Source organism: Neolamprologus brichardi, chromosome 3, assembly GCF_056152115.1.
Source record: "Neolamprologus brichardi isolate AB-2024 chromosome 3, ASM5615211v1, whole genome shotgun sequence".
NCBI classification, from domain to species: domain Eukaryota; kingdom Metazoa; phylum Chordata; class Actinopteri; order Cichliformes; family Cichlidae; genus Neolamprologus; species Neolamprologus brichardi.
Window position 1 is genome coordinate 59829581 of NC_142106.1, and position 23241 is coordinate 59852821.

General features: G+C 41.8%; 1 protein-coding gene across 25 annotated transcripts in view; it reads right to left on the reverse strand.

The window, feature by feature from the left end:
• Positions 1-23241, reverse strand: part of LOC118453432 (protein NLRC3-like) — an 815502-nt gene that overhangs the window by 337848 nt on the left and 454413 nt on the right. For 3 of the 25 annotated variants that reach the window (XM_087837966.1, XM_087837976.1, XM_087837958.1), the window contains one exon: positions 2477-3340. The exons of 3 other annotated variants lie outside the window; for them this stretch is intronic. In XM_087837966.1, the coding sequence (XP_087694092.1) occupies positions 2808-3340 (533 nt within the window). In that variant the 3' untranslated portion in view covers positions 2477-2807. Of the gene's footprint in view, positions 1-2142; positions 2179-2476; positions 3341-3487; positions 3535-6182; positions 6211-6230; positions 6405-8725; positions 8734-10810; positions 10985-11160; positions 11335-11589; positions 11764-12448; positions 14244-14394; positions 14600-17131; positions 17211-18531; positions 18634-18717; positions 18845-20141; positions 20158-23241 lie in introns of those variants that run through there. 19 more of the 25 variants (XM_087837962.1, XM_087837956.1, XM_087837965.1 and 16 more) reach the window with 17 other exon arrangements.

The following is a 23241-nucleotide window of genomic DNA, read 5'->3' on the forward strand; positions in this document are numbered from 1 at the left end:
AATGCAAACAAACCCTGACACTGAACCATCGTCCAGCTTTCACAGAACAAACCTGATCACATGACCTGCTGACCCAAACAGTGAAAAGCTCCATGGCAACAACAACAAACAGCCTCACATATGTTAACAGAGGCTGTTAGAAGCACAGAGTCTTTACAGTCTTTCTCCTGTTTGTACACAGATCTCTGCACATCTTCATCACAGTTACTCACAGACGTGCAGAGTGTGTGGATATCAAAGCTAAGTTTCCACCATGTTTGTAGTCTGTACTGGGACTCATGGAGCATCTCTCTATGAGCACTCAGTGCTTTAAACAGTGAGTCCCAGTTTAACCAGCAGCCTTCACACCACACATCACACAGACATGGAAACTTCAAACCCTCAGACTGAAGACACCATCAGAAATAAATAGATTGTGATGAAGATGAAGAACTGGAACAGTTTGCTGTGGTTTCTTCTGTTCCTGTCAGAAATAAGAGTCTGGCAGCACTTTGCTCTCCTTCCACATGTTTAAGGAGGAAGTGAAGAAGAGTGAGTGAGTCGTCTTCCTCTGTGGGCCCAACATCAGGCAGCAGCCACGTATTTTTAAAAACCCAGCACACTGCTTCAGAAACACTGAGTCAGGTGACCAGAGTCATGTGATCAGTGAGGTCTTCACTCAGGACGTCACAGCTTCAGGACCTGATTCAGAGGTTTATAAGGACGTGGATCATTGGTGCTGATGTTGTGTGAGAGCTGGTGAACCATGGGGAACATAAATAACAACCAGGCCATCAGCAATTCTACCCCCAGCTCTAAAACCTACATAATACACTATACATATAGTTATATAGGTTATAGTATGTTATATATAAACGTAGCTGAAGCAGTTTAATTTGTAGCTTCACGCTGCACTTCATATGTTTGTCCACCAGATGGCAGCACAGAGGCCTGTGTTGGAAAGCTTTGAGTAATGAAGCGTTTTCAATCCAAGCTTCAGAAAGCTTCATGTGGTCATCAAGGAAGCAACCAGGAAATATCTGCTGTGTGTAAAAACAGCAACACAAGAATCCAGAATGAAGACAAGAAACTCAAAGCTCACACACAAAACAGGTGGAGCTAATTTTGTGACGTGTTTCTGTAAAAACACCACAGAAGTGAATCACCAAAGTTTCCATGTGAGCTGATGATGCTGCTGCAGAGTTTCTGTGAACCTCCTGTGACCCCGCCTCCTCATACAGAGACATCTTATTGCTCTTCAAACTGCATCACGTGGACACATGTGATTGTGAACCTGATGAAACCACATGTTCACATCTGTGAGGACAGACTGGACTCTTTGACTGCACCTTGGTTCTCCTCAGAGGTCTGTACAGGAGCATGTCCACCCCCACTGAAGATCTCAGTCACTGTGAAACATAGAAAGCTGCTTGTGTAGCCTCTGCCTCACATGTAGATACAGCTACAGGTTTCTCTGTCAGTCAGACTGAAACAGTGTCCTGATGCTGCATCATTCAGCTCTGTGCCCCAGTCAGCATCACTGTGAGCTACCAGTGTCAGTGTTTCTGCCCTTTTCCTGTAACACTACACTCAGCACAGGCTCAGCTGCTATCCAGTGTTGGACTTTGGCTTCAGCTGCTGTGATAGATCCTCTAACATAGATCAGCTCTGCTACATGTTGTTAGATAAGTGCAGCTGCTGTCATGTCCTGATGTTTCTCTGGCTCAGCAGCTTCTCCATCAGAGGTTCACATGGAGCTGATCCAGTATCTCCAGTAACTGTGTTCTGTGCCTCACTGGTTCATCCTTCTGTCTGTGTGACGTCAGTCAGATGTTGAAGTTAAACTCTGTAATCTTCACTGTGTCACAGAGTTCAGTGAGTCCCGTTATTCACAGTATCAATCAGATCATCAGAGAACAGCTGATCAGCAATCAGTGGTGCCAACAGCAGCTCCTGTGGTGAGAGGATGCAATAATGCAATGTAGCATTTTTACACTCAACACTTGCAGTCATGGAAACTGTCTGTTGGATCTGTTTGACGTTGCTTTCTTGTGTTGCTTTCTTGGTTAGAGTTCCTCACAAATGTCCAGATTATTCTTCTAATGAGGCGTCGACCATGTTTTCAGCTCTTTGGAAGAAAACATCGCCCTTTGCCATCCTTACTTTTCTTTGACTTCTTCAAATGCAGCTGAACTCCAGCTGGTATTTTATTGGACTTTGCAGCTGTTTCTGGTCATCAGTTCATTCCTGCAAACCTCTGAACCTGAACAACAATGATGCTGCATTGCTGGCTGATCCCAAAAGGTTGATTCTGTTCATCTGGACGTTTTCACAAACGTTTGCTCACTGATCAGGTGACTTCTTCAGTCTCAGCTGACTGCAGCTTTACAACCTTACAAACAGCACATTTGCACAATGACTGAAACCAGCAGCAGCAGCACCTGATATACATGATACTAATATAATACATATACATATATAATCCATACTAATGATGAAGGAACTGAGCTCACAGTCCATTGTTCATTCAGTGAACTACTCAGTTTATTTTGGGCCTCAGAAATGCTCACTCTGTTTGTACATCACTGTCAGCAATAGACTCATTCTGCTGTGTGGACAGGAACACATGTGACATCACTTCCTGTTTGTTTGAGACTGAAGAGGAAGAAGTTTACAAGGAATCATTTAGAAGAGTTTCAAACATCAACTGATTGAATCCATGAATCTGAAAACGTGTTTGTGAGTGAAAGAGACAGACATGTACAGACTGAACTATCTGTTCAACAGTCAGAGTGTTTCTGTAACAGGAGACACTCTTTACACCCCACTCAGCACAGGGACACTGAGGCACCAGACCAGACCATAAACCCAGGATAAAGAGTTTGAGTGAATGTGGTGTTGAAGGTGTGGAGGTGGATCAGAGTGTCAGAGGAGACTCTGTAGAAGGACAGAGTGCCAGCAGGACAGTCCACATACACTGCTGCTCTGTTAGAGACAGAGGAGGAGGAGGAGGAGGAGATGGATGTTTCTCTGTTATTGTGCCTGACATAACGAGGACCATTATAATCACAGTACAGACTCCAGGACTGATCATTGTATCCAAACACACAGTCATAACTGTCTCCTTTCCTTCTGATGCTTTTGTAACTCACTGATATATAAATGCCTCCTCTCCACTCGACCTCCCAGTAACAGCGACCAGTCAGACCATTTCTACACAGCAGCTGTTCCCAAACATCAAATCTGTCTGGATGATCAGGATATGACTGAACCTTCCTCACATGTGTCACCTTCCTGTTGTTGTCAGACAGTTGGAGCTTTGTGTTCACTGTGTTTGTGTCGATTGTGAGTTGACAGGAATCTGATGGAGAGAACAAACACAATCCACTGCAGTTATTGATCCATCATCTGTTCATTGATTGACACTTTGATGATGACTCCTGACATGATGAAGATGGTTGAATGTGTGCTGCTTTGTTTTCATGAATCCCATTAAAAACACACTTACACTTCCTCAGACCTGGTGTCAACCATCGGACTCCAGCAGGCTCCACCCTGAAAGGAGGAGGGGGGTCAGAGCAGCACAGTCAGCATGCACACATGGACATTACATGGCTCTCATACACACACTGTTACACACTGAGCTCAAAGCTCGGCTCCACTGTTTTATTCAAAGAAATCTACATTTATTTATCAGCACATTTAAAAACAGGTTGAGCCAAAGTGCTGCACAGAGTAGAGATAAAATAGGAAACAACTGGTTGAATTGGGGTTTAGTCCCTGTGTCTTGATACAGCCCGACTTTGTTCTGCCTTGCTGCTTAATTAAAAACTAGTTTAATGTGATATTTATTTTTTTCCTATTCCTATTCCTATTCCATTCTTTATTGAACAAAACTCAAAACAGAGCCTAATAATCTTTCAGTCATTTCTACCTTCACTTAATTTCTTTTTGTTCCTGAGCTCTCACACAGTGGCTCAGTTATGCTCCAATCCCTACATATTGTGGCCAATCACATGCGAGGATATAGGATAATATCATTATGTCAAAAAAAAGAGTGTGAGAGACGCTACAGTCAAGTGGAGCATGCGTCTGTCCTCTCAGTAAGTGAGTAAGACAGTAGACAGCGGTGAGGAGGGCTGTGCGAAAGCAAAAACACATAAATATGCCTGACACCCGTAAACGTAGCAGCATCTGGCTGCAGTTTAAAGACTTTTTTTGTCTCGGTCTTGGTCTCGTCTCGACTTGGTCTCGGTCTTGGTCTTGGTCTCGTCTCAACTTGGTCTTGGTCTCGATACCCTCTGGTCTTGGTCTTGTCTTGGTCTCGGATTAGGCGGTCTTGACTACAAGTCTACTTTTTAACAATATCAGCAACTAATGCTAAGTAGGTTGCTGTTAGTAGCTAATACTAATTTATCCGCTAATGCTAACAATGTTTGTTCTTACATTTTAACAATATGAGTATCTAATGCTTATACTATTTTTCCTTCCATTTTAACAATGTGATGTGTGTTACCGTTAATAACTATTGCCAATTTGATGTGAATTAGCATCATCCGTTAATGCTAACTCTTTTCCCCTGCATTATAACAATGTGAGCAGCTAATGCTAAGAAGGCTGCTGTTATTAGCTAATCCTAATTTGATGCGAGTTAGCGTTACCCGATAATGCTAACACTTTTCCCTTCCCCTTTAATCATGTGAGCAGCTAGTGCTAGGTAGGCTGATGCTAGCAGATAATGCTAATTTGATTTGAATTAGCATTGTATTAGTGAGGAGTTAATGTTAAGTAGACTGCCATTAGTGGCTAATGCTAATTTTAGGTGAAGAGGAATTGGCAGCTAATGCTAATACCATATTTTATTGCCTCTAACAATGTGACCAGCTAATGCTAAGCAGGTTGCCATTATTAGCTAATACTAATTTGAGGTGAATTAGCATTAACTGCTTATGCTAACAATGTTTTTTCTTGCTTTTTAACAATACATCATTAGTGGCTAATTCTAATTTTAGATGAAAAAGCATTAACAGCTAATGCTCATACTGTTTGCTTTGTAAGAATGAAAGCAGCTAATGATACGAAGTCTACCGTTATTAACTAATGCTAATTTGATGTGAATTAGCATTATCCGATAATGGTAAGTCTTTTCCCCTGCATTATAACAATGTCAGGAGTTAATGCTAAGTAGGCTGCCATTAGGGGCTAACTCTAATAACGGGTGAATAATTATTAGCAGCTAATGCTAATACCATTTTCTCTTTCCTTATAACAATATGAGCAGCTAATGCTAATTTGATGTAAATTAGCATTATATTAGTGAGGAGTTAACGCTAAGTAGGCTGACATTATTAGCTAAAGGAAATTTGAAGTGAATAAGCACTAGTAGCTAACGCTAATACCCTTTTCTCTTGTGTTATAATGATGTGACCTTAATGCTAAATAGACTGCCATGAGTGACTCATTTCCCTTGCATTATAACGATGTGAAGGGTTTATGCTAAGTAGGCTCCCATTAGCAGCTAAAGCTAATTTGAGGTGAATAAGCATTAGTAGCTAACGCTTATAGCCTTTTCTCTTGTGTTTAAATGATGTGATACATTATATTGTTCTCAAACAACAGAATGAGAATGAAATATTGATTCTAACTGGGCCCATAAACAGCATTAGCCTAGGAGCAGTAGCTTATCAGAGTTTCCATCATGGTCACACAAATCCTTAGCAGAGCAAAGTGGCCTACTTAGCAATACCTGCTCAACTTGTAGGAAGCTAATTGGAAAGGGAAAAGAGTATTAGCATTAGCTGCTAAATGTGCACTTGAGAACAAATTTATTGTGAATTCAGCTGTGAATGTAGAGTTTGTCATTATTTAAGCTTCCATTTCCAAATGTTAGCTGCTCCTGTCTGCCTCTTTATCACACACACAGACTGAAATGATTCACAGCCTTGTTTCATCCTTCTGTCACTGTGGACATACAGCATGGGAAACATACACATGGCTGACACTTTATTAGGTACACAGTGGCATTTATCTCAGGTACACCTGTGACCTAAATGTTCCTACAAACAGACTCCTTGGAGACCCCTACATAAATATCCATGTACTATCCATAAGCTAGACTAGTGTGTCTGTCCCTGAAAATATTCCTGCATGTGTGATTGTTCATGTGTCATCTGCAGGAAACAAACAGGAAATGAGTGAAGGACACAGGAAATTTTTCAAGCTCTTCCTCCTCTGTCAGACATTCTTCATACCTGAGAGTGTCCAGTCTCCAGCCTGGATCCTTCAGTCCAGCCGACAGCAGCTTCATTCCTGAGTCACCTGGATCATTGTAACTCAGGTCCAGCTCTCTCAGATGGGAGGGGTTGGAGCTCAGAGCTGAGGCCAGAGAAGTACAGGATTTCACTGTGATCAGACAGCCTGACAGACTGCAGACACACAAAACATTTCAAGCTGTTTAACAGAGTAAGGTAACAGCCTCCAATATTAGAGAGAAAGCCCCAACCATCAGACATACCACTGTGAGCAGCACTTGGTGATGGTGGGAAGAAGAACTACAGGGCTCGCAAAATTTCAAAATCTCCGGTAGCCCTTCGGGCAGGGACTCTTCAGTTTTTGGTAGCCCAAAATGAATTTAAGTAGCCCGAATAAAAAAGAGCAATTTTTTGATTGATGTTTTGTTTCCATTACAATATTATACATTAAAGTATAATATTGTAACGGAAACAAAACATTAATCAAAAAATTGTTGAAACACAAATTACAACATTGTATAAAAATTACAATCATCAACTCAAATACTTGGTTCTAATTGAACAGAAATTTCTATGAAATTGTAAGAACTGTGTAGGACATGAATCAGTCTGTGTCAGATCCTGAATCTGAAATTTCCACTGAAGTCACAGGTAAGAGGCAAGTGGAACCAAGATTGAGGCCATTTGCTTTTTGAAGTTTGCAAAGACTGCTAAATTGTGCCAGTGGTAGTTCACTCTTTGCAACATAGTACGCTGGTCTAAACTGATTTTCAGGTTTATTTTTAGTATGTTATTTGCAATTGGTGTTTGTTCTGGGAAAGATATTGCAGACTGAGCAATAATGCATTTCTTGCATTTCTCATGGGTTCTAATGGGGGCCTTTCTTAAAATTACTGGTCCCAGTAACAAAGGCGCTTGTCGACTCTGAAATCGAGGGAAAATTTTATTTACACGGGTGCACATAAGTGGTCCGCATGTGCGCATTCGCTGTCAAAATAAAAGACGCGCACCAGATAAGAAGTTGCAACGCGCGTTTGCGTCCATATAAAAGGCTGTTTTTGTCCGCTAGAGTGGGATTTTCACGACACATTCTGCACCACATCTTCTGTGCGTTCATCATTTGTTTGAAGCCAGCTCACCTCCTGCAACCACTTTTCCGAGAATACGCGCTTCTTTTGTGGTTCGGACTCCTTCTGACATTTCTTTGGAGGTGGAAAGGAGCTTCTTCGACATCTTTAAGAGTTCTAAACAAATGTCTCTCCTCCTCCAGAAAATCTTATGTACGCAAACACGCATTGCAAATTCTTATCTTGTGCGCGTTTTTTATTTTGACAGCGAATGCGCACCTGCGGACCACTTATGTGAAGCCCTGGTTATTTAGCTCGTCATATTGCAGCCACAGAAATTCTTTTGTCGATGAAACCATAAAGCTGCACTTTCTTTTTGCCTTATAGTCTGATTTGTCATAACTTTTCCGTTTTGTGGTAAGCTTTTCTTTGGCTGTCACTTCTTCACGCTGACCTGTCTTATTTGGCTCAGCAGAACTAAAATATATATCCTGCTGCTTTTACACAGGCACTCACATAACGCTCAGCGATTCTCTGATCGATCAACCTCTCACATGTTTAAGCTGCGGGAGATTTCACTTGTCATGTTTGCATAGTAAGCTAACGATTGATAAGACGATGTCAGAGGTGCACAAATTATCGTCACTCACCAATAAGTACTGTCGCTCTATACATAGTTCGCGCGATTGCAAAGTGAAAGCAAAAAACAAGCGCAAATTCAAACACGACAGTGGCTCACCGATGCCAATGACATAATTACCCAGCTACATTTCTGAAAGAATGCAAGAGCATTGACATATATTTTTCCTTCCGACGACAACCCGACGGGCAGGGCTGAGATAGATTCTGGTAGCCTGACTGGAAAAATCGCTGCCCCGGGACGTCGGGCTAGCGGTTTTGCGAGCCCTGAACTCCCTTTGACACAAAGATCCTCCCAGTGAAAACAGGCTCCAGGAGGAGCATCTACCATGACTGGTTGCAGGGTCAGGGGAAAGAGAAGAGATGAGCTCAGAGAGACAAGAACAAAACACAAACTAAGGAGAGAGAAGACAAAAGTTAAGGACATGCAGTAGTGACATATAAAAGCATAAGGAGTGAAAAGAGGGGAGAAGAAAGCAGAGCATCATGGGAAGTCCACCAACAGCCTGAGCCTATAGCAGCATAACTAAGGGATGGTTCAGGGTCACCTGATCCAGCTCGAACTATAAGCTTTATCAAAAAGGAAAGTTTGCAGCTGATCTTCAAAGTAGAGAGGTTGTCTGTCTCCTGAACTCAAACTGGGAGCTGCTGCCACACCCAGTCCAACTTTCTTTGCTGCTTTGACAAAACCTCAAATCCCAGCCAGAGATGATGAGCATCATCACAGCGATGATCATTTCTCTGTTAACCCAGGCTTTCTGCTTCAGGATCTGTGCACGCTCACAGAACAAGGAGACCTTTAAACATCATTTCACTAAATGGATGGACTGAGCTCAGCCTACAGATGAACTGGTGCCAGAGATCATAAAGAACATCAAACAGTCAAATTCAACACTTTTAATGGAAATATGAGATTAATGCTGCAGACAATCATGAACCTGCTGAATTCATGAACATCAAGAATGCAGCGAGTGGTAAAATAAAGATTTGACCTCAGTGTGCTCAGTGTTCCTGTCTATTCCTAACATATTCCTAACATGATAGCTGCACTTTAGAGCTCTAAAACTGGACCTGGCACATATTTAAACTCTACATGTTACTCAGTACATTCAGTTCTGACACTCGCCCACAGTCCAACAAAAGAAACATGGAGATCACATCAGTTTGTCACCAAAGTCTAATTATTAGGGCAACTTAACCTGTTATTATCTTGTTAACTCATTAATTGATTAACGTCAGCAATTATTTTAATCACAGTTTTCAAAATCATGATTATTGTGAAAGTGCTCACTGGCTCTGAATATAAAAGCCATAGGTCACAGGAGGGATGTTGATCAATGCTGGCTTGAAATGGGCGTCATTATGCGTCTCAGCCAATGGGAGCATTGAGGGTGGGCCTAATATTACTGCAGCGCTCACATGACCCAGGACAGAAAGAAAGGGGCGGGGACAGAAACATGGAGACAGGTACAGATCTTTGACATGTTCATTTTAAACTATTCCAGGAGGCAGTGTTGATACAACTAAAGTTATCTGGAAGCAAAGTTGAGTTTTTTATCACCGGAGTACTTCATGTCTGAAGTATCACTTAAAGGCATTACACACTGTTGATAGCAGCAAACAAACCACCCAAACAAACAGAGGTGGAGGCTTGGGCAGACTATGTAGATTCAGCTGGTGGGAGGAGTCTAGATAAACCAAAGAAAGACAAGCTAACAAACGCCACAGTGAAGTGAGTAGCTACAAACTGCAGGCCGATTAGTGTTGTTGAAGAAGTCGGTCTGAGGAACGTTCTTAGGATTAACAAATGACGGCATGTATGAGCCTCAAGACGCACCATCACAAGAAGAATACATGAGCTATAGAAAAAAGGGAGACTACGAAAGCCACAGCGTTACAACGTGCACCAGCTGTTGGTCTCTCTGGAGACTACTGGGCGTGGCTGGGTAACCATGGTTACCTGGGAGTAACAGTACATGATATTAATGAAGAGTTTGAGCTGCATTCTATAGTAAACAATTTGTTATAAGGTAATCAGCTGATCTTAGTTTAACCGGACTCCCTGGAGGACATTCACTTTTAAACCTTGTGTAAAACAATAAAACCTAAAAGTCCGAGTATTATTCTTTGTGCAAACAGCTCTTGCAGGTTACCCTGGACTTAATAATTAAATAATAATAATAAAAATAACCTTTCCTTTGAGCAGCTGTTAGGGCTACTAAACTCATCCCAGAAATAACAATTGACACCATTAATAGTGGAGCTACCTTTAACATGTGAAACTGATTTGACCTATAAGGCTACTGCGGTTACTTCTTATCAGGGTTAGTAAGGAAGACAACTGGATGAGGTAGTTAGTAGTAGATAGTAAGTACCGGGCGAGTCCCCTCCCCCACATCGGCACCAGAACCCTGTATAATCTACAGGGTAAGACTGCCTGTTTTATCAAACTATGGCTATTACTACTGTGATATATTTGCAGCCCAGTGTGCTAATCTCTCTGCTGGGATGAACCACTGGAGCTCACCCAGTCATCCCTTTCTTTCTCTCAAGAAGAAGTGATATAAATATATTTATTATGTTACGAGTCTAATATTCTTTAAATCAAACTGTAATGAATAAATGAAGCAAGAAGATATGGTGGCTCCAAGTGTTGTAGAAGAAAAGATAAACATCTAATTTTGAGAAGTAATGTAAGTACTGTGAATAAAAAACAAACAGCAAACCAATCAGTAGTCACCAATTACTTTTGAAAGTAATTCAGAGTCCAATTATCCACTCAAATGTAAATAAAAGTTCACTTGACATCTGTGTAAAGGTTACTTGTTTATACAATAATATAAGTCACATCTGTGGAAAAGTTTGAATCCTGACCTGAGAGTTTCCACTGCACACTGTGAAGTCTTTAGTCCAGAGGACAGAAGCTTCACTGCTGAATCCTGGAGGTCAGAGTTACTCAGGTCCAACTCTATCAGACTGGAGGACTGGGAGCTGAGGACTGAGGACAGAGCTTCACAGCTTCTCTCTGACAGGTTACAGCCACTCAGTCTGAAAAATAAAAGACAGTCTATACAACAAATACTCATGTAGAGTTTGTTAATACATTTCACAACATTAAATGTTGACTTTCTATTTTTAAAGGAAACAGAAGCATACTAAGAAACAACATCATATGTATGAACTTTAATTAATAATACTAACAACAAACTGTTTTCTGATCTGACCTCAGAGTATTTAGTTTACAGTTTAAACTTCGTAGGCCAGCAGACAGAAGCTTCACTCCTGAAGCCTGCAGCTTTCTGATACTCAGGTCCAGCTCTGTCAGACTAGAGGACTGTGAGCTGAGAACTGCGGACAGAGCTTCACAGTTTTCCTCTAAGAGTTCACAGATGTTAAGTCTGAAGATAAAAACATGAATAAAGATTGTTGTTAAAGTGTAATCAGGGTGCAATAGCTTATTGTCTTGTGCTGAGCAGGTTAGTATAAGTTCACTTTAACTTAGAAATGAATAAAAATGCTATGAAACAAGGATAAGTGGATAAAGTTTACCATTACTGGTTAAATTATTGATTATTTTTGTTAGTTGATATAAACAAAAACAAACATCAAACATATAAACAAACAGAACTAAACAGAATACAAATTGATCTGACCTCAGAATATTCAGTTTGGCGTGTGGACTCTCCACTGCAGCAGACAGAAACTTTACTGCTGAAGCATTCAGGCTGTTTGTACTCAGGTCCAGTTCTCTCAGACAACAGGACTGGGAGCTGACCACTGACAATAAAACTTCACAGCCTTTTTCTGACAGGTTACAGCTGCTCAGTCTGAGAGAGAAAGGAAAAAACAAAACAAAAAACAATATATGTGATCAAATGAAATTTTTTATATGTTAAACCTTTTTAAAAAAAAATAAAAAAATCCTATGAAACTATGAGTGCTACCAGTCCAGTGCCTACTATTGGTACCTTCAGTAATTTTCAGTAATTGTTATGCTAATTAAAAATGAGTAACACTGGATTTTAAACACTAGCTGTATAAAACTCTTCCTGTTAAAGGTGCGTATAAAATAAATATAAATATATAAAGGAGATGAGCTGAAATGCAGACTTCATGGAGAATCTTTGCTGTCAGAAAATATCAAAGGCAAAGCAGAGATCCATCCAGTCTCTTCCACTCAGCCCACAGAGGGAAAGACAACCATTCTCACGCACACATCTGCGTGAAGTTTAGATCACCAGGTAATCTAACTGCATGTCTGTGGACAGTGGGAAGAAACTGTAGAGGACCCAGAGAAAACACACTGTAATTCTGTGGTAACACTGGTTATGGACGCCTTACAGTTAGATATGAATACTGTCAAGAAACAGGACCTGAGTGGCAATTTCAATTATAGAGCAAACAAACTGCTGGAGTTGGAGACGTTGAACTCAGCATTTCTGATTTATTTCCCATGGTTGTAAGATTTTTATCGATTATAAGATTTTAACCAATGAGTTCATGTTTACTTACAGAGCTTTGTTGGAGGCTTTGACCACTGGCAGCATTCTCAGAAGAGCCTCCTCTGAAGCAGAGTATTTCTTGAAGTCAAACTCATCCAGATCTTCTTCTGATGACAGTAACATGAAGGTCAGAGCTGAGCACTGAGCAGGAGACAGTTTATCTGTGGAGAAACTTCCTGATCTCAGGGACTGTTGGATCTCCTCCACTAGAGAACAATCATTCAGTTCATTCAGACAGTGGATCAGATTGATGCTTTTCTCTGCAGACAGATTCTCACTGAGCTTCTTCTTGATGTACTGGACTGTTTCCTGATTGGTCTGTAAGTTACTTCCAGTCTTTGTCAGCAGACCTCGTAGGAGACTCTGATTGGTCTGCAGTGAAAGACCCAGGAGGAAGCGGAGGAACAAGTCCAGGTGTCCATTTGGACTCTGTAAGGCCTTGTTCACAGCATTCTGGTGGAGAGATTCTTTTTGGTTTAAAAAGCTAAAACTCTTGGAGGTTATTTGTTTCAGTTCAAGCAGATTTTTTCCAGAGTTGATGAAGGTCAGATGGACATGAAGAGCAGCCAGAAACTCCTGAACACTCAGATGGATGAAGCAGAACACCTTGTCCTGGTACAGTCCTCTCTCCTCTTTAAAGATCTGTGTGAACACTCCTGAGTACACTGAGGCTTCTCTGATATCGATGCCACACTCTGTCAGGTCTGATTCATAGAAGATCAGGTTTCCTTTCTGCAGCTGATCAAAAGCCAGTTTTCCCAGAGACTCAATCATCTTCCTGCTCTCTGGACTCCAGTGTGGATCTGTCTCAGCTCCTCCATCGTACTTGACCTTCTTCACTTTGGCCTGAACCACCAGGAAGTGGATGTACATCTCAGTCAGGGTCTTGGGCAGCTGTCCTCCCTCTCTGGTTTCCAGCACATCCTCCAGAACTGTAGCAGTGATCCAGCAGAAGACTGGGATGTGGCACATGATGTGGAGGCTTCGTGATGTCTTGATGTGGGAGATGATCCTGCTGGCCTGCTCCTCATCTCTGAATCTCTTCCTGAAGTACTCCTCCTTCTGTGGGTCAGTGAACCCTCTGACCTCTGTCACCATGCCAACACAGTCAGGAGGGATCTGATTGGCTGCTGCAGGTCGTGTGGTTATCCAGAGGTGAGCAGAGGGAAGCAGTTTCCCCCTGATGAGGTTTATCAGCAGCACATCCACTGAGGTGGACTTTCTAGGGTCAGTTAGGATTGTAGTTTTGTGGAAGTCCAGAGGAAGTCGACACTCATCCAGACCATCAAGTATGAACACAACCTGGAAGTCTTCAAAGCTGCAGATTCCTGCTTCTTTGGTTTCAGTAAAGAATTGATGAACAAGTCCCACCAAGCTGAACTTTTCCTCTTTCAGCACATTCAGCTCTCTGAAAGTGAATGGAAATATGAACAGGATGTCCTGGTTGGCTTTGTCTTCAGCCCAGTCCAGGCTGTATTTCTGTGTTAAGACTGTTTTCCCAATGCCAGCCACTCCCTTTGTCAGCACTGTTCTGATTGGTTCATCTCTTCCAGGTGAGGCTTTAAAGATGTCTTCTTGTCTGATTGTTGTTTCTGGTCTGTCTGGTTTCCTGGATGCTGTTTCAATCCGTCTGACCTCATGTTCATCATTGACCTCTGCAGTCCCTCCCTCTGTGATGTAGAGCTCTGTGTAGATCTGATTCAGAAGGGTTGGGTTTCCTGCTTTAGCGATCCCCTCAAACACACACTGGAACTTCTTCTTCAGAGCAGATTTAAGGTTACGGTGACAAACAGCAGCTGGAAGTTCTGAATAATAATAATAAAAATACAACTTCAACAATCATGTTTTACAAAATGCTGATCACAATTTCTGACCCACCTAGAAATGACCGAACACACTGGTGTCAAGAGTGTCTCATTTATCCATCAGGTTAAATCTTTAGATAAATCCTCTTACTGCTCTGCAGACGGTCAGCCAGCTCCTCCTGCTTCATTCTCCTCAGAAAGTCCACTGTGATCTTCACAAATGCCTCTCTGCTGTTTCTCCTCTGCTCATCATCCTCCCTCTGAAACTCCAAGCACTGGGGCTTATTTGGATTCAGAGCCTTCTGGATCTTCTTCAGCTCGTTCTTCACAAAAGTGATGATGTTGTCCTCCAGCAGCTGAAACAGAATACTTTATGAATGAGCCACCACTCTGAACTTCAGTCTACACAACATCAAGAAGGTCCTGAGGAAATATGAACGCTGGTTTGAGGGCGGAGTCAAGGAGGCCATTTATGTGAAAAGGGAAAGACCATCTCTGAATGGAGGAGGGGCCTAAGGGTACATCTGTCACCATCTTTAACAACACTTTAACAAACAACATAAAATTTTAACAGTAATGTAGAAATCCTGTGATTCATTGTTATTAAGCACAAACACATCTATGGCTCCGTTTCCATTAGTAGCTGCTCAGATCGACTCACAACAGGTCGCCACGACTGGACTGGATCCACTGGTTTCCATTACAGTTGAGGACCACCTAATGTGGTTGTCTCAATATAGCCGAGTGTCAACTCACATCATTAGGAAGTGTTAATGCTCCTAATTTCCATCATATTTGTCATTTATTGCTCAAAGTTATTGTAGAAACAGTTATTCAGCTTCATTCTCACTGATCTCAACTACAAACTGTTTCGCTTTGGTTTTTGTTTAAAGCCTCGATGTTTAAAACGTTTCCCTGTGATCAATGTTCCCTCTAATGTTTCATGTGTCTGAACACACAAACTCCCTGAGCGTCCCTTGGACCACTGTGAGCAACATCAGACGTGTGCACTGTGGTCACGCCAGCATCGAATCCATCCAAGTTACATGTTTATTAAAATAATCAAATTACAGCATTTATGTTAGACTACTTTTAATTAACTGCTTTATCCCACTTACAATGAAAATTAAAAACAATCTTGTTCATGACCTGTGTAGTATGTTAACACTATTGGAAGTAAAAATAACTTGAACTCCAATTTTGAAAACACAACTTTCTTTTTTTTTATTTATTTATTATTAAGCTCTGACTTGTATTATTAGTCTGTGGTCTGGGAGAGAGTCCTGTAACTCTGGATGCAAAATACAGTAAATAATGACCAGTGCTGGGCAATTAGTTATATAGTTACTTTTTCAAAAAGGTAAAACAAAGTAAATGGCCTGCATTTGTATAGCGCTTTACTCAGTCCCTAAGGACCCCAAAGCGCTTTACACTACATTCAGTCATCCACACATTCACACACTGGTGATGGCAGCTACATTGTAGCCACAGCTGCCCTGGGGCGCACTGACAGAGGCGACGCTGCCTGACACTGGCGCCACCGGGCCCTCTGACCACCACCAGTAGGCAAACATTGGGTTAGTAATATTTGGCATGCAGCAAGGAGGCAGCCTGGGATCGAACCACCGACCTTCTGTTTAGTGGCTGACCTGCTCTGCCACCTGAGCTACAGCCACCCCAGTTTTTTGCAGCTGTTTACCTAAAAATGCAGCCAAGGCGTTTTTAAATAAACATTTCAAACTATTTACAGAACAATCAGCTGTTCTGCATCAAATCTGATGCCACACAAATTATTTGTGTCACTCCAAAAATAATTTCTGTCCACTATGAAATGAAGGAGAACAACAGCCTGATACCTGCAGACCTGACAGCAGCAGATGTGTCACTGCTGTAACACCTGTAACATTCAGCAGTCGCCTCATTGTTCTGACACACACAACAAAACTATTGACTACACTACACACTAACGACACACTGACTACACACTAACTACACGCTAACTACACAAGATTTGCGCTAAACGTGGCAATTATCGCAAATCTCTCACATCTCAAACACGCCATCACTCCTAAAACTTCCCCCTTCCTAAACAACTAAATGCCATGTTGCCATATCATGTTTTGATTGGTCGACATGGTACTTTTTTTCCAACAATGGGAAAGGCTGGGGTGTTTTGGTGTTGTTTTTGCTTACAGGCTTTTGAGCGTTTTCCTTATAAAATGCAGTTTTTACTGTTTCTTCCCGCAGTAAACATAAATAACGACAGTATTCAGGAAGAAAAACAAACATTGCAGATATTTTATCATAACTCTGGTTTTACGTGGCCGATCAACACAATTTAAAAACTGGTATAAAGTCCACACTTTTCCCGTCAGTTGTTCCGTCTGTCCTGCCCACATCTCCAATGGTTGTACACGTTGTCATTAACTTCACTCCACATCAGCCGCTTTGCTAAAACACCGGTGTCGCACATAAGGACGCTGTCATAGCCTGTCAACCACGTTGATTAGCTGCGTATATACGAATGTGAATCACATCATTGGCTGGACTGTGGGATAAGGTGGCATCGTTCTCATCCCATACGGGAGCAGCCAGTCACTGACTAACACTGCAAAACACAATTGTTAACGTATTTACTTTAATTTAAATTCAGGTGGATTTTTTTTGTGTGCAATGCAGATTTTCTGTGCACAGAGACGTGCCAGCAGTGCACAATTGCACACGTGCAGCTTAGAGGGAACATTGCCTGTGATCACATTTGCACCGTCTGATTTCAAAGTTTGTTTTTTTCGGACATTTAGTCCACAGAGTCCTTGGTGTTCTGAAAGGGACCTATAAATAAATGTATTATTAATAATAATAAAAGTAGTTGTTGTACATGTACAGACCATAAATATGGAGTCCAGCTGTGTTTGATGCTGCTGGGCAGACTGACCACTGGGAACCTCTGAGCTCTGCTGGTCCACTCTGTGGAGCAACCATGGACACACACACACACACACACACACACACACACACACACACACACACACACACACACACACACACACACACACACACACACACACACACACACACACACACACACACACACACACACACACACACACAGATGTGTTCAGTCACTTTTACTGCTTCCCTTGTTGCATCTGTATTTGTAGTTTCTCTGTCAGAGATCAAAATGATCAATAATACAAATGATACTCCAGAGTCCTTCCACTGTTATCCTGATCACTGACACTTCTTTGTTGTGTTTTAAACTCTGTAAAAACACAAAGATCATAATTCCCTGAATGACTTCAGTTTTTTTCTAACTGAACTTTGTTTCAAAGGCAGTTTCTCAGTAAATGTACTTGTGTGTACTTGTGAAACGTCATCATTCACAGATCAAGTACTTTTCAACTCAAAGTACGTATAAAGCCAAGTGTGTAAGTTCATCCCTGAATGTTTGTGATTCCTACGTTAAGTTTAACAACGATATATGAAGCTCGGACGTCTGTGCGCTGCTGAGTCTGTTTGTTTGTTCATTCCAACCATCAAACTGTTCACCTGCAGCACAGTTTGTTTGTTTTTCAAAGTAAAACTGTGAAACACTTTTTTCATACTTGTTTTTTTCATACAACAGCTCACACTGACATCATCCTGATAAAAGATGAGTGCAGGAAAACCGTGTTTGCATTTATTTGCACTGCTTTCCATGTGTGAATGAGGCGAGTATCAAAGTGCTCAGAGGAGAAAAGCTCCATATAAGAACCATTACTCCCAGTATTATTCCAAACTGGTCCAGCCTATAAAGATGAACTCTGTGTGAACAGCTGACCTGTGTCATGTGACCAAGAACACAAACATGATCTACTGTCAGATCAGGACACGTCACAGTTACTGTGTTACTGTTTAACAGCACACTGCAACATTCACACGTTCATCTAACAAACTGGATCATTAACAGCTGCATTTTCACACGTTTCACTTTGATTCACTACAGATTCAGCAGACAGAAAGAAGTTGATGAGGAAACAACAGTTCAGTTCATTTCTGTCCTGGTTGATGAAGATGGCAGCACTGCTGAGGAGCAGGAAGTGGGGATCAGACTGAGTGAAGAGTTTCAGGACAGAGAGTTTGAGAACATCTCCTCTTCCTAAAAATAATCTCTGAGTATCTGCTGTGTTTGTGGAAACACTCCAACACACAGCGCTGCACATATGAACATGTGTGTGAAACAGAGCTGACATTAAACATGATGGAGGATTTATTCACACACACACAACAACATTTACACACACATTACCTCTCTGCAGGACGACACACGCCTGATTTAAAGTCAATAACAGCATGTTTAGACCGGTCACTCTGTAAGGACACAGAGCTGGGTGGAGGTCCAGGCTGGTTCCTGTGAATAATGATGGAGCAGTGATGTGAGTGCTGAGCTGTGACATGGAGAAGAGTCATGGACAGTTAGAGATGGTCATCTCACCTCTGAGCTTTGGTCTGGCTCTCATGTTCCCCACACAGAGTGCTTTTAGAGGGAGGGACTCCCTCCTCTCTGTCCTCACACTGATCCATGCTGCTCAATTCACATCAGCTCACACACACTTTCTACCTTCACCTGCAGAGGAAACACAAATCATTCATGTGCACATCAACTGAAATCCTCCTTTCCATCATGTGTGCTGTCCAAATATCAGCTGCTTCTTTCCTGCTTCATCTCAGTGTCAGCTGAATGCAGTCAGACAGCAGTGTGAGGCAGAGGAAGCTGCCATCAGCTGCTCTACTATCAGTCCACTAGATGGAGCCTGAAGCACACACGATGCATTCACTGACACACACTGATTCACTGTGACTGGAAGCTTCAGTTAGTGATGGTGAGATGAAGCCTCATGATGAACTGAAGCTTCCACCCAATTGGTCGACTCATGGTTCGAAGCATTGAGATGATTCATTTGCTCTACTGCGCCATCAAGTGGACAATTCAAGTGAAGCGGGCTCTGTGATTATAATGATGTGTAAACCTCTAAACTGAATAAATAAATTGTTTTCTTGGTTATTTATCCTGAATATTGTCTCAGTATGTGTGATACAAAAGAGAAAGTGGAAACTATCAGGACAGAGTTTTGGTATGTTTGTGTAACTGTTAGCCTCAGACAGTCAGTCAATAGTATAATTCAGATCATAGATCAGTACATTTGCATATTTTTATAACTATAAAAAGAAAGCTGACACTTTCGAGACTTTATCTAATGTGTAAGCATCACAGCAGATGCCTTAGATTAGAATCAGCGAGCTGTCGGCTTTCAGCCCCGACCGTGTCCGTGCTGTCTGGTGAGAAAGGCGATTGATTCTGATGTGTCAGCGCTTTGTGTTTACGTCTTTGTGCAGAATCGGTGTACCTGCTCTCATTTACTGTTTTAGCTGTTTGGTGGTGGTTGAAATGTAGTAATATTTATATTAAAAATCGATTCAGGATTTTAATGAATCGATATCACGTTATCCAAGCTAGAATCGATTTTAATCAATAATCAAAACCCGCTAGTACCTGTGTAATCATGCTTATGTACATCTGGATAATGACACAAACTAGTATTTGGCGCTTCACTTTTTAATAAACTAAAAGACAGAAATCAGATTATAGGATCTGTAGTGTTGTTTATTTATATTATGGTGCTTATCATTTGTGATATTTATCACTGTGTGCATACTTTATTAGGAGAGATAAAATAAAATAAAAAATCTCTTCCTTCCTGGTTCCATCGAAGAAGAAATGCTCAAGTAACTATGTAACACGTACGTAATCCAATTCCACAACACAGTGTGATGGGAAATCAGCTGTGTTTTTCTGCCCATTTTATTTCGAATCTGGCGCGAACCGGTGAACCAGTCCCTGAATCAGTCACGTGGTACGGACTGCCCGCGAGGCCTCGAACGTCACTGCATACGTAATCAAAGCAAGCCTCGATACGCGCTTCCCAGAAACGCCTGTCACTACCCGATCCGTACCGGAAACCCGATCGGTACCCCGCATGCGCAAATCTTACGTCACTTCCTCTCTTAGCCAACATTACGACATTCAATATATTTGAATGATACGGTTAGCGCCCAGTTAGCTCCTAGCAATTCTCAACAGCTCTGCCTCCTTTTCGACTGCCCGGGACATTTAAACAATGGATAATCCGTATACAAACAAATTCATGCTTTTCTCCTCAACAGAGAGCGTTCCCCGATTGAACAACAGCGCCGTAAAATAAGAAGAATGGCGCCTAATTACAGACTTAATAATATTGATTTAGCAATGTGTCACATTAAGATTCATCAGCCAGATTAAGTGTTTACTGACAATTGACAGTGATAGCGGACATCATCATCACTATTCCAGTTAATCCTCTCAACACAGACAAGCATAAACATACTCGACTATCACTAATTCAAATTTAACACGCGTTTGTAATGACGCCAATTCAGTTTACAATAGGATTCATTCGCTCGGTCAGCAGGTGGCAGTATCCTCATACACTGGGGAGTAAACTGCCATTAAACCAACAGAAGAAGAAGAAAACATCTGCACATGCGCGGTACGGATCGGATAGACCCGATTTGTACGGTCCGACTTTGCACATGCGCAGTAAGGATCGGGAGTCCCGATCCGTAACTATCTTTTTATTTTTCGTTTTTGTCTACATTGTACTGAAATGCTTCATTATTGCAAACATTTTAAGATATACTTATTATTCTTAACATCTTAACTGATATGCTGACCCATAACTATCGTAAAACGCTACGACCGGAAGTAGACACCTTTCGCGCATGCGGGGTACCGATTGGGTTTCCGGTACGGATCGGGTAGTGACAGAGATTACCCGACACACGATTTGACGCTTCGACACACAGGATTCAAAGAGGATCAGCAGAGTTAAAGCTTCACACTAATTCTTCCTGCTGAGTTTGCAGAGAACTGCACACACACTGATTCACTGCTAATGAGAAGCTTCTTCCATCCAGTAATTCATCATCCATCAGCTCTGCTGCTGCTCTCAGTCCTGAATTCTGATCACAAACTAAAAGCAGCTTTTTAACTCGTGTCTGTAAGAACTCTTAGTGTTAGCTTAGCTTTAGCTTAGCGTTAGCATGCTGTGTAGCTAGCTTAGCGTCAGAGCTCTGCAGGTGTGTCGTGTGTAAATATCACAGTGACAGTAAAGGAGGTAAAGGGCTGTGACGTCATCACGTACGCTGCGTCCTCTGTGGGCTCTGAGTGAACTCACAAAGTACAAACTACAAGTACACAAACACGAACGTAGCTCAGAGTGGCGGACACACTCGGCCTCGTTGGTCCAGCTGTGAGTCCGTTACCGTGAACTATGGAGCGGCAGATTTGTGCTGAACTAAGCTGCACACAGCTGATGTTAGCCAGGAAAACATTACACACTGACTTTAATGGAGAGACCGGAAATACAAACACACACAGTTTGTTGTGTGAAGAAATCAAACATGAGCTGAACAAACAGTAAAGTTCCTAAAGACAAACTGTTAAAGGAGGAAACAAAGCAAACTTACAGTTTCTTCACACACCAACAACAAGCTCCACTCCACACCTGGACACTAAACACGGACACACAGGTGAGCTGCTTCCTGGAAGGAGGCGGGACTCCACCTGAAACTCAGCACAGGTGGGAGGGGCTCAGCTCTGTGTGTGCTGATGTGTTAACTTTAAAAATATGCGTCTGACTGCTCAGACTGAGTCAGAGTAAAGTTCACATGCTGACGTGTGGAGACATGAAACCTTGTTGTAGCTGCAGGTGTGAACACACTGATCCCAGATCAGCTCTGCTGTATTTGTAACATGAACATTTCTGCTGCAAAGCTTCAAATGTTCAGCATGTTTCTCTGTTTCCAGTCTATAGATCCAGTCACACTTTCTACCTTCACCTGTGCAGGAAAGACTGAGAGCAGAGCTGAAACCAAGCGTCCAATCAGTGAGCAGCATCAACACCTGAGCTTCATTCAGACTCTGTTATGTTATCATTGAAGATGTTGTGTGAATGAAATGATGTAAATATCCAAACAACTTCTTGTATGAAGCAGTCACTGATACACTACTGTGTCGCTGACACACACTGTGCGAGGTCACTTCCTGTGTTTGCTCTTAGAAACATGGCTGTACAGTGTTGTATGTGAGCAGCACACAGCCATACGTCAGCACATCTTCTACATTTACACAGTCAGGCTGTATTAGCAGAACAAAGAAACGCTGTGGATGCTCCTCATTTGAACAAATGTCACTCTGATCCAAAACAAACAGGAAAATGCATCAATACAGAAGATGACAGAGCCAATCAGAAATGTGCATATTACTGCTCAGAGCTGCAGCTTCACTCAACAACTTGTCATATCCAGATTGTTGACACGAGTGATGAAAGGTGTGCTTGTGTTCTCAGAGCTCTGCTTTTTAAACTGGAGCTTATTCCTTCTTCTGATTGGTCGATCTGTGAGCGACTTCCACAACAATGAAATACAGTCAGACTGAGATCCACCACAACTCACAGCTCATCTTTACTACAATCATGTTTTTCAGTCCCATCAGGAAAAGTTTGGGATCCAATAAGATCCACTTAGAGTGGATGTTTCCACTCAGTGTTCCCACATCTTCCAAAGCCGTGGAATTTCCCGACACTGCCACAGACAATGAAATAATGTTCCTTTATCTTGTGAACACTTTCCACAGTTCTCAGGTATATTTGATTCTATGTATTCATCCCAGTGCTGTCACATAAATCCTCATTAACCATCTGTGCTGGATTCATCTGAGATGTGCATAAATGTAGTGCGAGCACTTTTCCAATCACTTTCTGATGTTTCACTTTCACAATCTTCCTTCTCGTCCCTCGACTGTTCTGATGAGAACAGCGTCAGTGTGTGATCAAACTTTGAGACGATACCTTTACTGAAACCATGTGAGTTTAGTGTTTCTTCCAGAGCAGAAAGGAGGTTTGGAAAGATTACATATTCT